At 30.7% G+C, this 13,808-nt stretch overlaps 2 protein-coding genes across 3 annotated transcripts; one reads left to right on the top strand and one right to left on the bottom strand.

Moving 5' to 3' along the window:
* The first annotated feature begins 3,645 nt into the window (after positions 1–3,645).
* Positions 3,646–11,765, top strand: LOC105205597 (venom protease). 2 transcript variants are annotated; one of them, XM_039458198.1, is made up of 7 exons: positions 3,646–4,049; positions 5,482–5,695; positions 6,997–7,209; positions 7,689–7,938; positions 8,473–8,735; positions 9,166–9,393; positions 10,179–10,300. In XM_039458198.1, exons 2-6 carry the CDS (start codon positions 5,623–5,625, stop codon positions 9,390–9,392), a joined length of 1,026 nt encoding a protein of 341 aa, XP_039314132.1. In that variant the 5' UTR covers positions 3,646–4,049; positions 5,482–5,622; the 3' UTR covers position 9,393; positions 10,179–10,300. The 2 variants fall into 2 exon arrangements, with proteins under 2 accessions (XP_039314132.1, XP_025990739.2); XM_026134954.2 differs by having other exon boundaries at positions 3,665–4,049; positions 9,166–9,332; positions 10,179–11,765.
* Positions 11,766–12,252: 487 nt separating this feature from the next.
* On the bottom strand, positions 12,253–13,808 carry LOC105202812 (pre-mRNA-splicing factor Slu7). Its single transcript, XM_039458199.1, has 2 exons — positions 13,652–13,808; positions 12,253–13,563 (listed from the first exon to the last, which is right to left on the bottom strand). Exon 2 carries the CDS (start codon positions 13,507–13,509, stop codon positions 12,430–12,432), a length of 1,080 nt encoding a protein of 359 aa, XP_039314133.1. The 5' UTR covers positions 13,510–13,563; positions 13,652–13,808; the 3' UTR covers positions 12,253–12,429.

Here is a 13,808-nt window from a genome sequence, read left to right on the forward strand (position 1 = left end):
TAAAACAGACATATTAAACAAAATGTATATTTTATCGCGGTGAGTCTTCAAAATTAGACGAGAAAACCGCGTAAACATGGCTGATCAAGGACGGCATCGAGAAGGTCTCATCGTTATTACTGCATTGGTGTTGGTGACGATCCTGTCGGTGACATATGGACAGAATCGTATAGAAGGTGAGTATTGGTTCTCCTCGCTAAAAAACGCAAATTCTTGTTTTAAACAAATACGTAGAGCACGTTGTTCAGCAAAAGATTGCATCGAAATCATGTGTAGTATACTGATAAAAAAAATTATTTGATTTAAATAAATATTTTTTATTTTCAGCATTATCCAAATAACTTATTTACATGAAACAAGTAAATATTAAACGTTAAATATTATTGATTTGATACGGTATTAGGTTACAACTAAATATAAAATTGAAAGTAAAATAATAAAGTTGAAAAGTTAATAACTACTGGCTTAATTAATTTTGTATGATTTAATTTTTAACTTTAACTTATTACTTTTGAGATATAAATTTTTTTAATTTATTAACCTTTTAAAATCTATGTAAAAAAAATTAAGGGTAAAGTCGGTATTTAAGCCGCGGGGGGATGTACGCCGCAGCAGTCAGAAAAAATAGAAAGAATAAAGATAGTTTGCTCACAACTGCTTTGTTATGTGCATTTATGCTATATTAGTATTGTATTATAATTACAGTTCTTTATTTTTAATATTAACAAAAATATCGTGAATTGAATTAATTTTTTCATGTAGAAGTAGCGCGATTGTGTATTACCATCTGCGTTAAATGATTTCTGTAGGAAATGTAAAAGGCATAATGCTTATTTCATGATATGTAAATGTAGAGCGATAGTAAAGGATGAAATACAAGCAAGATACAAGTGCATAACTCTTGTATTCTTTATTTAGTTTGATTTCTTGTATATTCCACTTGTTTAGAATATACGACCTTTTCAGCGAACGGGATTTATGCCGTAATACAGACACTGCGTGATTGGAAAGCAGCACTTACCCTGTGTTGAGCACTATGTTAAGAACACAATGCGCACATATCTGCACTCTGTTGATGTCTGTGCATATTAATTTCTTCTATGTTGTATTATTATTACTTTGTATACATATTTACTGTTCTTATTCCCTAATAAATTTTGTAAACACATTTTGTAAGTCATTATGTTATTTTATGTCATATTTGTAAATATTATTTGTAAATTATCAATGCGCCATGTATCTTACACATGAGTAGTCGTAAATCCCGGCACTTCTTTTATATGACAAAAATGCAGAGATTTTTTTAAGTTTCTATCTCCAGTATAAAAAAAGAAACATTTATTTTTCTTCATATTTAATTCATATTTAAAATTCATGTTCAAAATTTTTTTTTAATAGTAAACAGTATAAAGTTTTCATTAATATAATTTATTTTCCTTAAACATAGTAAATAATACTTGATAAATTAAATTTTTGTTAGCTACTGCGTATACCGACTTTACCCTATAAAAAGAAATATCCACAATAATTCTTTATTTTTTTACATAAACTTAATTAGTGAATAAAATATTAAATTTGTTTGATTATCGATATTATAGAGGAAGAACAGCGAGCGGTGGTCATTAAACGAACGAATACATCGCGTCCTCTGATAATAAGATCACCGGAAATTGTAGCAGGAGCAAGTAAATAAGAATTCCTTTCTAATTTTCTGATAAGAAAAGAATTACTGGAACGCTTTCAATACTTATAAAATCTAAGTTTAATGAAACTAAATTGGTCCACACCTCACCTTAGAATTTTCTTTTACATAAGAACATGTCTTATAATACACGAAAACAACTCTTAAATGAATGCACATTCTACTGATAATACAAACCCGCGTATAAACGCTAAGTCAGCATAAAGATATTCTCAACAAACTTTAAGTAAAAAATAATTATAGTTTTAAACAAACCGCTTTTTTTAAATCGTTGGAAAAAACCAGGAAAATTACGGTTTTTTTCTGAAAAATTGCTGTTTTGCAAAAAATTGCTGCTTTTGCTATGTAAATTACATGTTACCTAATTATATAGTATTATTAAAATAAGACATCAAAATAAGACTCGTATAAGCGCTGAAATTAATAATAAGCTATTTTTTATGTTTATATTTAGAATATTATATTACTTGAGGTTTAATAATTATTAATTATTAATTATTAAACAAACTGTTGTAAGAACGAATGTAATCCGTTAACAACAAATTTAAAGACTAATTTAAATTAATATTTATGGTAATTATTTTGTAAAGCACTTTAAATATTGGCAATTATCAAGAGATCAACATTTTATTTTATTAAAAAAATACATTAATTTTGTTTTTATTTATTTTTGTGGTTTGTTTTCTGTTTCCCTCATACTTACGTTATCATAAATAGAAAGAAAAAATTTTAAGGACAGAAACTTAAAGACATAAGCTAACATTAGTCTAACTTTATACAGTTCATGTTCTAGTTATTTCTTATTAACACAAATTTTTAACTCTAATTCGTCATATCCTAATCCGGTGAACACTAAAGTGTAATCTCGTTTCACAGTTTACTTTTTCCAATATATTGTTACAAATTTAATTATTTTAAATCATTTTCTCGGTCAACTATTATCTTATGAGCATTGTATTTAGATTATATATTTTTAATTTTTACAATGCACGCTTTAAAATATTAATTAGAATAAAAGTAACAAGACAAAAAATCGAGTTGCCTCACGGATTGAAGTATGGCGAACTAAAGATCCGAAAATAAGTGTGGCAATCTAGAGTTAAGAAATCATATCGCAAAGCAACTAACTTTGATACTGAAGTACCAACATAGTAAAACATTGTTTAAATTTTTCCAATAAACTTTGCTATCCCTTGAGAAAAAATTGAAAACATCCGCGGAAAAATAGAAAAAAAATAGGTTTTTTTGTACATTTAAAACTATAAAATAATTAAAATATTTTTTATCTTGCTAATTTGCATATGCATTTCTATAAAATTATAACATAAACACGTAATGTGAAATTTTATTTATATTAAGAAGATCTTGAAAAGCAAGATAAGAAGACATAATTTGTCAAACAAGAAAATTAAGATCAGTTGAGATATAAATTTGGTATCTCGAGTTTTGTATCCTTTAAAATCGTCTTAATGTTTCTGTTCAAAACGCGAGAGACTCACGAATGCTTGCATCTGCAGCATACAATCGGAGGCCATCATTATCAACATCCATAGTTAATGGCAAAGAGGTAATTACTTAATGTAATCGTGGGAGTTTTTCACATGTAACACTATCGCAACGAGTCTTCAAAATCAGACAAAAAAACTAGGAACAAAGTTGATCGAAAATGCTACCAATCATCTCATTATTATTATTGTTGGTATTAGTATCGAACCTATCAGTGACGCACGGACAAAACAAAGGCAAGTATTGATTCTCCTCGGTAAAAAATGCAAATACTTGTTTTGAAAAAATGCGTCGAGCACGTTCTTTAGCAAAAGGTCGCGTCAAAACCACAAGCTGTATACTAATAAAAAAATGTTATTAAATTTAAATAATTATTTATTAGTATTATTCAAACAACTTATTTACATCGAACAAATAAATGTTAGATACAGTATTGGGCAATAGCAAATTAAAAAGTTAAAAGCAAAATAATAAAGTTAAATGTTAATAACTTAACTCAGTTAAAATTAAAAAAGAAAAGACTCTGAGGAAGTAAATCAAGGTATAATTAATGCCGCGAGAGCAAACAGAAGATGTTCGTGTGAGAATTAATGTATTAGCAAGCAATTGTTATTACAGACGTTTCGATCCTCTGGTTTGGATCATCCTTAGTGTAAAATTATGATCTTTTAGATTCGTTATATACAGAGTTGTTTACTAGTGCTTGACGTTTCTATCTCTTTCGTCTCTTCGGATTTACTGTTTATTTATTATATATTCAATGTCAGCTTCACTATACCGCTTAGTTTTCTGTAACTGTTCATTCTATGCACATCGTTGTTACTTTGTACATCCGCCTCGTGTAAGTTAATTTATCTTCGCAAAATTCTTTTCTGTGTATGTTAGTATTGCTTTCCTTTTTCTTTTTCTATTTTATCTAATTTCCGTCATTCATTGTTTTTACGTAGCGCTATTTTTAGAAAAATATTATACATAATTGTTTTAGTATAACCATTCAAAAAACTTTTTATACAACAACGCGCACCGTAATGTATCACATTGGCTACAATTGTACTACATCATTTTCAACTGCCAATTTTTGTACCTGCGCTACACAAGCCTGATTATCAACTATTGCTCGTGGAATGAAGTCATAATTTTACACTGAGTATGATCCAAATCAGAAGATTGAACGTCTGTAATAACAATTGCTTGCTAATACATTAATTCTCACACGAACATCTTGTGTTGGTTCTCACAGCATTAATTAGAGCTTGATTAACTCCGTTGATTGTAAATGATTTTATGTTTGATTTTAACTTATTACTTTTAAAATACAAACTTTAATTTATTAAGTTTTATCTAACGTTAAAATCTATGTAAAAAAATTATTCTCTTATCTGAAAAAGTGCATTGCATCGACGTCTATGAAATTGGCCCTACTTTTTCAAAATTTGAAAAAAATAAATATAGTTTCGATTGTCCACTGAAGAGTTTTCAATCAATTAAAAAAAGAGTTCCGTTGATTAAAGCAATAAAAACACCATTTGAAGAAACGGAGGGGAATCAATATCACAATTCTCTAAATTCAAAGGCTATAACTTTTTCGTTTTTAACTTTAATACACTTAATCAATAAAGATAAACGATAGAATTCTTTGAGGGGCTACAGAACTCTAACAAAGTTGTAGAATTTCCGAAAACAATTTTTCGAAAATTATCAATTCCATATCGGACAAAAAACTTTTCGGGCATCTGATGTTCTACAACGAGTTCTGATAGTTCTACAAAGAGTTCTAACGATTATCCGTAATAGCTGAAGCGCTAAAGTCAAAAATCAAAGAAGTTCTGGCGCTTTGAATATTCAGAGAACAAAATTTTCAAATTCCATGTCGGTTGAAAATTTTTTTTGCGAATTTTGACAATTTGCATGGAAGATATACATTCGTAAAGATAAAATTGCAGGTTTTGTAGCAATTTCGATTTGAAATCATACAGAAATCACGGAAATTCCAATTCCTGATACAGATTGCCCTTACGGCACGCGACAACTGATCATCTGTAAAGCCCATTCTACAATAACCGTAAACATAATGCCGTAAAGTTGTAACGTAAGAAAGTTATTCATTCGCTTATAAGCTCTTACAATCACACTTTACGACTTTACGGCTTTACGTTACTATTGTAAAAGAGGCTTTAATTATCCGTCATTAGAGCACCTTTCCTTCTTCCTCGAAGACGCAAATAGGATCGACTAATTGCGAATTGTTTTTTATTATGAAAATGATCTCGTAGTTCGTCATCATCACGGTAGGATAAGTGAGCTGGGTGTGGATCGGAAAAACCGAAACATATAAAACAGACGTATTAAACGAGATATATCTTGTATCGCGACGATTCTTCGTAATTAGACGAGAAAACCAAGCTTTATCAAGGATGGCATCGATCGTCTCATCGTTATTACTATTGGTGTCGATCCTGTGGGCGACCTATGGACAGGAAATCAGTGGTGAGTATTGGTTCTCCTCGCTAAAAACGCAAATTCTTGTTTTGTTCCACAATCCCCTCGTTTTCTCTATTTGTTTTAAATAATCAAACTTTAAAAACTTACAAATTTCTAATTCAGTATGAGTAATGCTTTTCAAAATTAACTTTTAATTTAACTTTAATTAAGTTAAGATAAAATTAATTAATTTTTACTCATCTAACTTCTAACTAAATTAATTTTTAAAATAATTACTTTTGTTTTTAATAAGTATAATCTGTCATACAAATTAGTAATATTTGGCATAATGATTTTGTGGCAATTGCTTCATGCTGTGAAATAGATCTTTATCATTAAGAAACAATCCTGCAATCCTCACTATTTAATTCGTTATAACATATTTATGAATAACGTTATTGACAAGATTAAAAAGCAAATTTCGTAACTCTTCTGTAAATAGTTTACGTATCAGACTGCTCAATTTTTTTATGTTATTTAAAGGAAAAACCGTACTAAAAGAATTGAATTTTTGAATCATTATTAAAAAAGAAATTATATATATATATATATATATATATATATATATATATATATATAATGTCTTTCAAACAGCCTTAGTAATAAATAATTTATATATGTTCTGTTGTCACGGAAAAGATTCGATTTGATCGATTAATTTTTTAGATATTCACTGTTTTGTTGTTTTCAGTCAAAATGATTCAGTCGAAAAAAATTTTTTTCGTAATTCGTATAGAACAATCTGAAATATATCTTCTGGCATTAATCTTTCGTGCTAAGTAATTTCTATTGTGGAAATAAACGCGATTTGCTGTCAAGCGAAAAGTACCAATTCGCTATGACGATTTGATATCTAATGCGTTTGTGTACGGTTTGAATAAGTAAAATACATTTTTTTACTAAATTTTTTTTCTTTGATATTTATCACAAATCGGTATACATAATCCGATTTAAAAAAAAAAAAAAACAATTTTAAAATTTCAAATCTAATGTATAATATCTAATATTTTATTGTACGTACATATGCGTACTTCATTAACAGGTCCCTTCAGATAATACTGTTTTAATGTTTTAATAATAATTGACTCATATTATTATTATTACTAAGTTTTCAAAAATTTTTCTGTTTTTCAAAAAAGATACATTTGGTTCAGACTTTACGTAATCTCCAATAAAAAAAGTCAATGTGTTTTATTTGATGTTAATTTGATTATAGAAATGTATTGTGAAAAATTTCAGCATATTCGGATGATTTTGTTCAAGCGATTTAGAGGACTTTAAACATTTTGTAGTTTTGTATTTTTCAGAGTCATGCGTGGTCAACAATTCTGCGGGTGTGTGCAGACTTTTAGATGATTGCCTGCAAGTTTACCAGGAATTGTCAGCCGGTAAAATACCCATCCAGTGCGGATTTTTAGGATCTACTCCAATAGTGTGTTGTCCACAACCAGAACTTACTAAACAAACGAATATATCGCAGACTTTGGCATTGAAATCAAGGGGATCTGTAGCACGAGCAAGTAAATAGAAATTTCTTTTTAATCTATTTTCTGATGAGTGATAAAAATTGCTAAAACACTTTCAACATTTATTAAAACTAAGTTTTATGCAACTAAATTGGTCCACACCTCACTTTAGAATTCTTTACGTAAGAACATGTCTTATAATACGCAAGAACAACTTTTAGATGAATACACATCTTCTACTAATATAATCAACTTAATAATGCTAAACTAGCAATATAGATATTTACAACAAACTCAAGTGAAAATGTTTAAAATATTTTTTATCATGTCAATTTCAATAAACATTTCTGTGAAGTTATAACGTAAACACGTAAACACATAAAGTAAAATTTTATTCATATTAATGAGATTTTAAAGAGCAAGATATGAAAACACAATTTGTCAAATAAGAAGACTAAGTTCGGTTGAGGTATAAATTTGGTATCTCAAGATTTATGTCTTTCAAAATCGTCTTAATGTTTTCTTTTCTTTAGAATGCGCAGAAAACGCAGCAGCCGTCTCTGGTTTTAAGCAAGAACCGATGCCGTATCTCCGTAACTCGTTACTTGCCCAAATCAGTAGACACATCGTAATCGGTGGTACGCCAGCCCAGCCAACAGAATTTCCACACATGGCGGCCGTGGGTTTCGGCGATCGCAATAATATCCAGTGGTTTTGCGGCGGTAGCCTTATTTCCGCCAAGATTGTCCTGACAGCAGCCCACTGCATTTGGACATCAGAATTGTAAATTTCGGCTTCATCTACCTTCATTCACTTAACTTACACTCGAAAATTGATAAAGAAACTGATTATAAGAGCACTTTTATAGAAATTAAAAATAAAAAGTAGCTTTCATGTCATTATAACTACAACTATTTCTGTTTTTTAAATTTTGATCGAACCATGTGAAAGTGCTATTCTTACGAATAATTCCAAAATAAAAATAAACAAAATTAATAAATTTTCAGGAAGTAATTAAATAAGCGATTAAAATATTTAAATAAGATTATTATTTACTTAAGATTCAGCGTACTTCTAAATATACAATTTCAGATATTTTCGTCCAAATATTGAATGTTAATTAATTAAAAACTGCAACTAAAAATAACCACTATCAAAAACTTCCTTAAAATTTTTCTCGAAGAATTTGAATTTATTGTTGTATGTTGCTATTTAAATTAATTTAAAAGTCACTTTTTTCCCATCATTAACTAAACTTTGACACGTGTTAACAAATTATAATTGTAATTATAATAAATCTCATTATGTTTCAAAAAGCGGAAATGCAAACTGGGTACGGCTCGGCGATCTAAATCTCGTGCAGACCAATGACAGCGCGATGCCACAGACTATCGCAATCGCAGAAAGGATAAGACATCCCGACTATAAACGCCCGTTGCTATATCATGACATAGCTATACTGCGTCTAAAGGAGAAAGCTAACTATACTGTATATGTCAAACCAGCATGTCTTCCGGTAATTTGGCCTGACATGGGTCAAAATGATCAGGCAGTCGCTACTGGATGGGGTCAAGTCGGAGGTAATTACAAAGACAAAAGATTTTTAAAGTTTCTAAAAAATAATAATTAGAAATCTTATATATATATATATATATATATATATATATATATATATATATATATATATATATACCATTAAATGCGTGCTATTTCTTTAATTATGAAGAAGCTATATCTTTTATACAAACATTTTTCCTTTATTTTGATCGAAATATATGAAACAAGACGCAGTCTCGTGATTTTGAAATAAAGAAAAACGAAATTAAATTCTCGGAATGAGATTAAATAAAATACCGAAAAGAAATTGAAATATTTAAATATTTGAATTTTTTTTCAGTATTAATGTTTATTTCTGTATATTTTTAAATATTTAATTTTATTGTCATTGAAAAAAATTATATATTTATGTAGACAAAATTATTAAGTGCATTATGTCTTTTAATTTTTCAGAGGATGAGAAAAGTTCAGATCAGCTATTAAAAGTGACAGTCAAATTTGTTTCCCATGCGTCTTGCAACGAGAGTTACTGCGATGGTAGCAGCTCCGTGGAGCTCCCATTAGGAATCAACAATGACTGGCAAATATGCGCGGGAGAAGAAAAGAAAGATACATGTCTGGTAACACGTTTGCACCAAAAGTTGCATGTTTTATCCTTCTCAATAAAATTTTTATTTTAATGTGAGTCTATTAAAATTGTTTTCGTAACTATTACAGTTACATTTTTCTTCAAAAGATCAAAGGTTAAATACCAAAAAAGAGAAACATTAGGAAAAAGTTGTTAAATGCGTAGCGTTTCCTAAAACGTACTTTTACAAATTCGTACTTTCAAATTCTTATTTAATATAAGCAATTAACATTTAGTAACAAAAATAAAAAGTAAATAAGAAAAAAAATTATATATATATATATATAATATAAGATAAATGATAATGATAAAACTAATAATTGCAGTAAATAAAAATATATTAATTACAAAAATATTTTCACATCCGTTCTATTTCGGTATTCTTATCACTTCAATATCGTTATGTATTAATTATGGAATATTTTATCTCTTTTTCAATAAATTGTTAACAAGAATTAGTTAATAATTTCTAACTTTAAATTACTTAAATTACTTAAATTCAACATGTTTTAAGACAATACGATTCAAGAGATCACAGGTGCACTTTATGCAATTGGTTTTCTACAATATATAATACCTTTCGCAGCATGTTACAGAAAAACTTATAAAAAATTAATTTGTTATTACTGAAAAATTTAATGTGCAATAATAGATGCCTGAATAATGAAGTCTCTTTTTTCGAACTTTAGTTAGAACATCCAAAACAACATCAAATGCAAAATATAATATAATAAAAACATATTTTAAGTGGTACGCATTTGACAACTCCCCTATATCATTTTATGACAAAAATATTTATAAACACAGACAAATTAATTGAATTTACTTGTTATTTAAGGGTGATAGCGGAGGTCCACTCACCGTCTTTAGCACGGAGTTTCACATGTACAACGTAATCGGGATCACCAGTCTCGGACGACTTTGCGGCAGCATCATACCTGGCGTCTATACTCGAGTCTATCATTACATTCCCTGGATAGAAAAAACCGCGTGGCCGGAAAATTTTTAAGATATTACATTTAATTTAAATGTAGCCATTTTCTCAAGTATTAAATATGTTTCTTTTTTATACAACACAAAAGTTCTTACCTAACGATGCAAATTTAACAAACGTAACAGAGGAATCAAGCGTGATGTTGGAAATAAATTCGATGGTAATGAAAGAAAAGATACAACCATTACAATTTTAACAAAACTTCATCCAAAGGTAATGATAGACTAGGGAAAGATGGTTTTAAACGTAATGATTTTAATGACAATCGAGGAGGAAACCACGACGGTGGTGGAACGCCAGGCAAGTGGCAAAACTCTAATTAGAATGACAAAGAGCCAGCTTGTAAAGCAAATTATAAAAACAAGTAATTTAATAGTAATATATCTATAATATATTACTATAATATACAATATAATATGTATAAATATGTTACTTAATGTCAAAAGATTTTCTTAAATTGTTCGAAACTAATAAACCCACAAGCTTAAATCCAACAGTAATATATTGCCATAGATTGGAATCTAGTTTTGGGCGTCATTACTCAGGAACTATAGCAATCAAATCATCATGGACAAATTTCTCCTTTTACCTTGAACAACTTTCCTTGCAAATTTCATCCAAATTCATTAAGTCGTTTTCCATTTTGTCTTTCTCTGGCCTAATTTGTGATCCCTTTAATTCATGTATATAAAAATTTAATATCTTGTTAACATATAAATGACTAACATCATGAACATTGGTTACTTGTATATCAAAATTAACAATATCTAGGTCGACATTCATAAATGAATTGAATCATACTTAACAAAAATTTAATAATATGTATTTAATTTTTTAATCCCATAAAGTGTCTTAAACATCATTGCATGATGTATGGTATTAACAGCTAAAATGAAGTTATAATTAAAAATCAATTGTAACATAGTATCCTTATTTGAATATTTTATCTTAATATTCGCAAACTTCCTAAAATAACAATTTAACATTAAAATAGCTTATGACTTATCATTCAGTCTAATGATCGATCGCAAGAATTCAAGCAAATTTTATTCATAAAGAAAAGTTACAATAATGTCAGGTGATGCCGCGATTATCAATCCGCGAGTAATGTCTTGGCGCAGGTTGTTTAGTCAATACAAATGGAACGTGAAGGCGAGCTGTAGTAATTAACTGTACACGGTCCGCCGGGTTTGACATAAAGTTTATTGATACCGGGAAGTGCGATGAGATCCTGGATAACGTGAGTTTACATAGATATTTACAAAAACTTCTACAAATTTTATTCCACGATGTAAGTTAATACCATATATTATGTTGCAATATGAGATTATGACATATTAAAACAGGTTGAAATTACATAATTATAAATAAAAAAAGAAATATTTATAAAGTATATAAATAAAACAAATTGAGAAAGTTTTTATACTTACATTATAATTTTTATCATTAATATAATGTAATAATTTAGTTGGCTTTACCTGGAGAGCTCGCAATCATGCAAAACCAAGCATTAGAATGCTCTCTACAAAATGTTCTAGCGTCTTCCGACGCAGACGATTGAAGGAATTTAAAGGTACAAAGGGAGAATTATTAGTGTCACTGAAACGATCAACTTTCGCGAGAAGGCGAGATCACTTTGAATCCTTGTAAAGCTTTGCAAACTTTTTAAAATGTATTCGACGATAAGTAATGTTGACGTCCAGGTTTTTACATACAAGATATCTGAAATTATTAAGTTACTTTTCTTCAGAAAGATTTCTAAATTCAATGGCAATGTATATTTAAAATAATAAGAAAATTATTAATTAAATTGTTTATTTTTATTTTATAATTTTTTGAATATCAATTTGTCACTTTTGTTTGGCCCATTTTATGTTTGTTATTAGTATTAATTTATTATAATTAATATCAACACAACTTTAATCCTTTAAATTACTTTTATTTATATAAAGTACGTCAAGTATACATTTATATAAAGTATACAGTATATCCATTTTATTTATATAAAATGTAATTTTTATGATCTGTCTTATCCCTTGATGGTTATTTTACCGTATCTCGAATACTTGACATAGTGCTCGGTCCGCGCCAACAATTATAAAATGCTTCTCATAAGGGCTATAAAGTACTTCTCACCATCATAACGTTCGATCACACTGTCGCGCGCCTTGTCCTTCAATTCGTCGCATTTCTTGTCATATTTCTGTTTCAGTAGTTCCAATTTTGTTGGTTCAGCCAACAAATGTACATTGACACCCTTCTCGTGCGCATTCCAGGCGAACAATTGCGCATTAGCAAGCTGCTGCGTGTCTCCCGAGAAACGCACGGAGTTCTCGCCCTTGAAGTCCACTTCGCGATTCGTACAGGCGTAAGGATTGTCTCGCATGGATCTGGTCTTCGGATCGTAGTACGCCGATTTTGGATCTAGATTGCGCAGGTACTTGGCAGTGTCCTCTCGAATACGAAGATTTCTCACAGTGATGCGTTGCTTAGAGTCGATCTTTGTACCAGGCATGTTCACCTCGTCCACATACTTATTTTCATCTTTGTCCGAGTCTTGCTCATCGTTCTTCTCCTCCGCGTTGAGCTTTTCGGCGCGCATCTGCCTCTTGGCCTCTTCTATCTTTTGGAACTCCTCCACGATCGCTCGGTGCTCGGAAGGATCGTAACTGGCCCATCTGTTTCTCTTGCCGTCGTAGTCTATAGACAACTTGGGCTGTGTGAATTCATCCGGTGCAATCATTAAATTAGTAAACTTTGCGCAGACCTTGCGCGGTCTCTCGAAACAGTCCTTTTGCTTGTGAGTCATGGCACCGCAATTCTTACAGGCGCCTTTACGGTACTTGGTAGACGCTCGCAAGGTGTCCACCCCGCGGTTGTACCACGAGTCTATGGTGCTGTATTGCTTCTGCTTCTTGAGCTGCGGTCTCTGATGTTTCAGGGTGGGACCCTGAGCCCCAAAGTACCATGGTGGCATGCTGATGTACTGCGGAATATGTGGATTAATGTCTCTACCTTCCTCGTCGACGACCGCGGGCGCTGTACCAGCCTTCCTCGCCTCTTCGAGCTCTTTCGCTTTTCGCCAATCCTTTCTGCTCTTCTTCCGCTGTTCATTGTCGAACAAGCTCTTCTTCAAAATGCTCGACACAGTCAAGTTCGTCAACAAAGTGGCCATTCTGCTGCGCGAATCACACTCCGTTTGTCTTTCAGATTTCAGAGGGACACGTTTCTACAACACATTGGCGTCTATTTACATTCGAATTTGTAGGCTCGGATCGAACAGTATCGAGACTGCTTGTTAGGTTAGGTTAGGTTACCTTGTGATGGGAGTAGAATGGTGTGCACTAGAGACCCTAGAATAAGAGACTGGCCAGCATTGAACTATACTCTTAACTGGAATGGGCACTGCCATATAACGTCCGTAAGCGGAAAACGTGATAGAATTGATAGAAATAGCATGATGCAAGGGGCCAC

Source organism: Solenopsis invicta, chromosome 16 (assembly GCF_016802725.1).
Source record: "Solenopsis invicta isolate M01_SB chromosome 16, UNIL_Sinv_3.0, whole genome shotgun sequence".
In the NCBI taxonomy this organism is placed as follows: domain Eukaryota; kingdom Metazoa; phylum Arthropoda; class Insecta; order Hymenoptera; family Formicidae; genus Solenopsis; species Solenopsis invicta.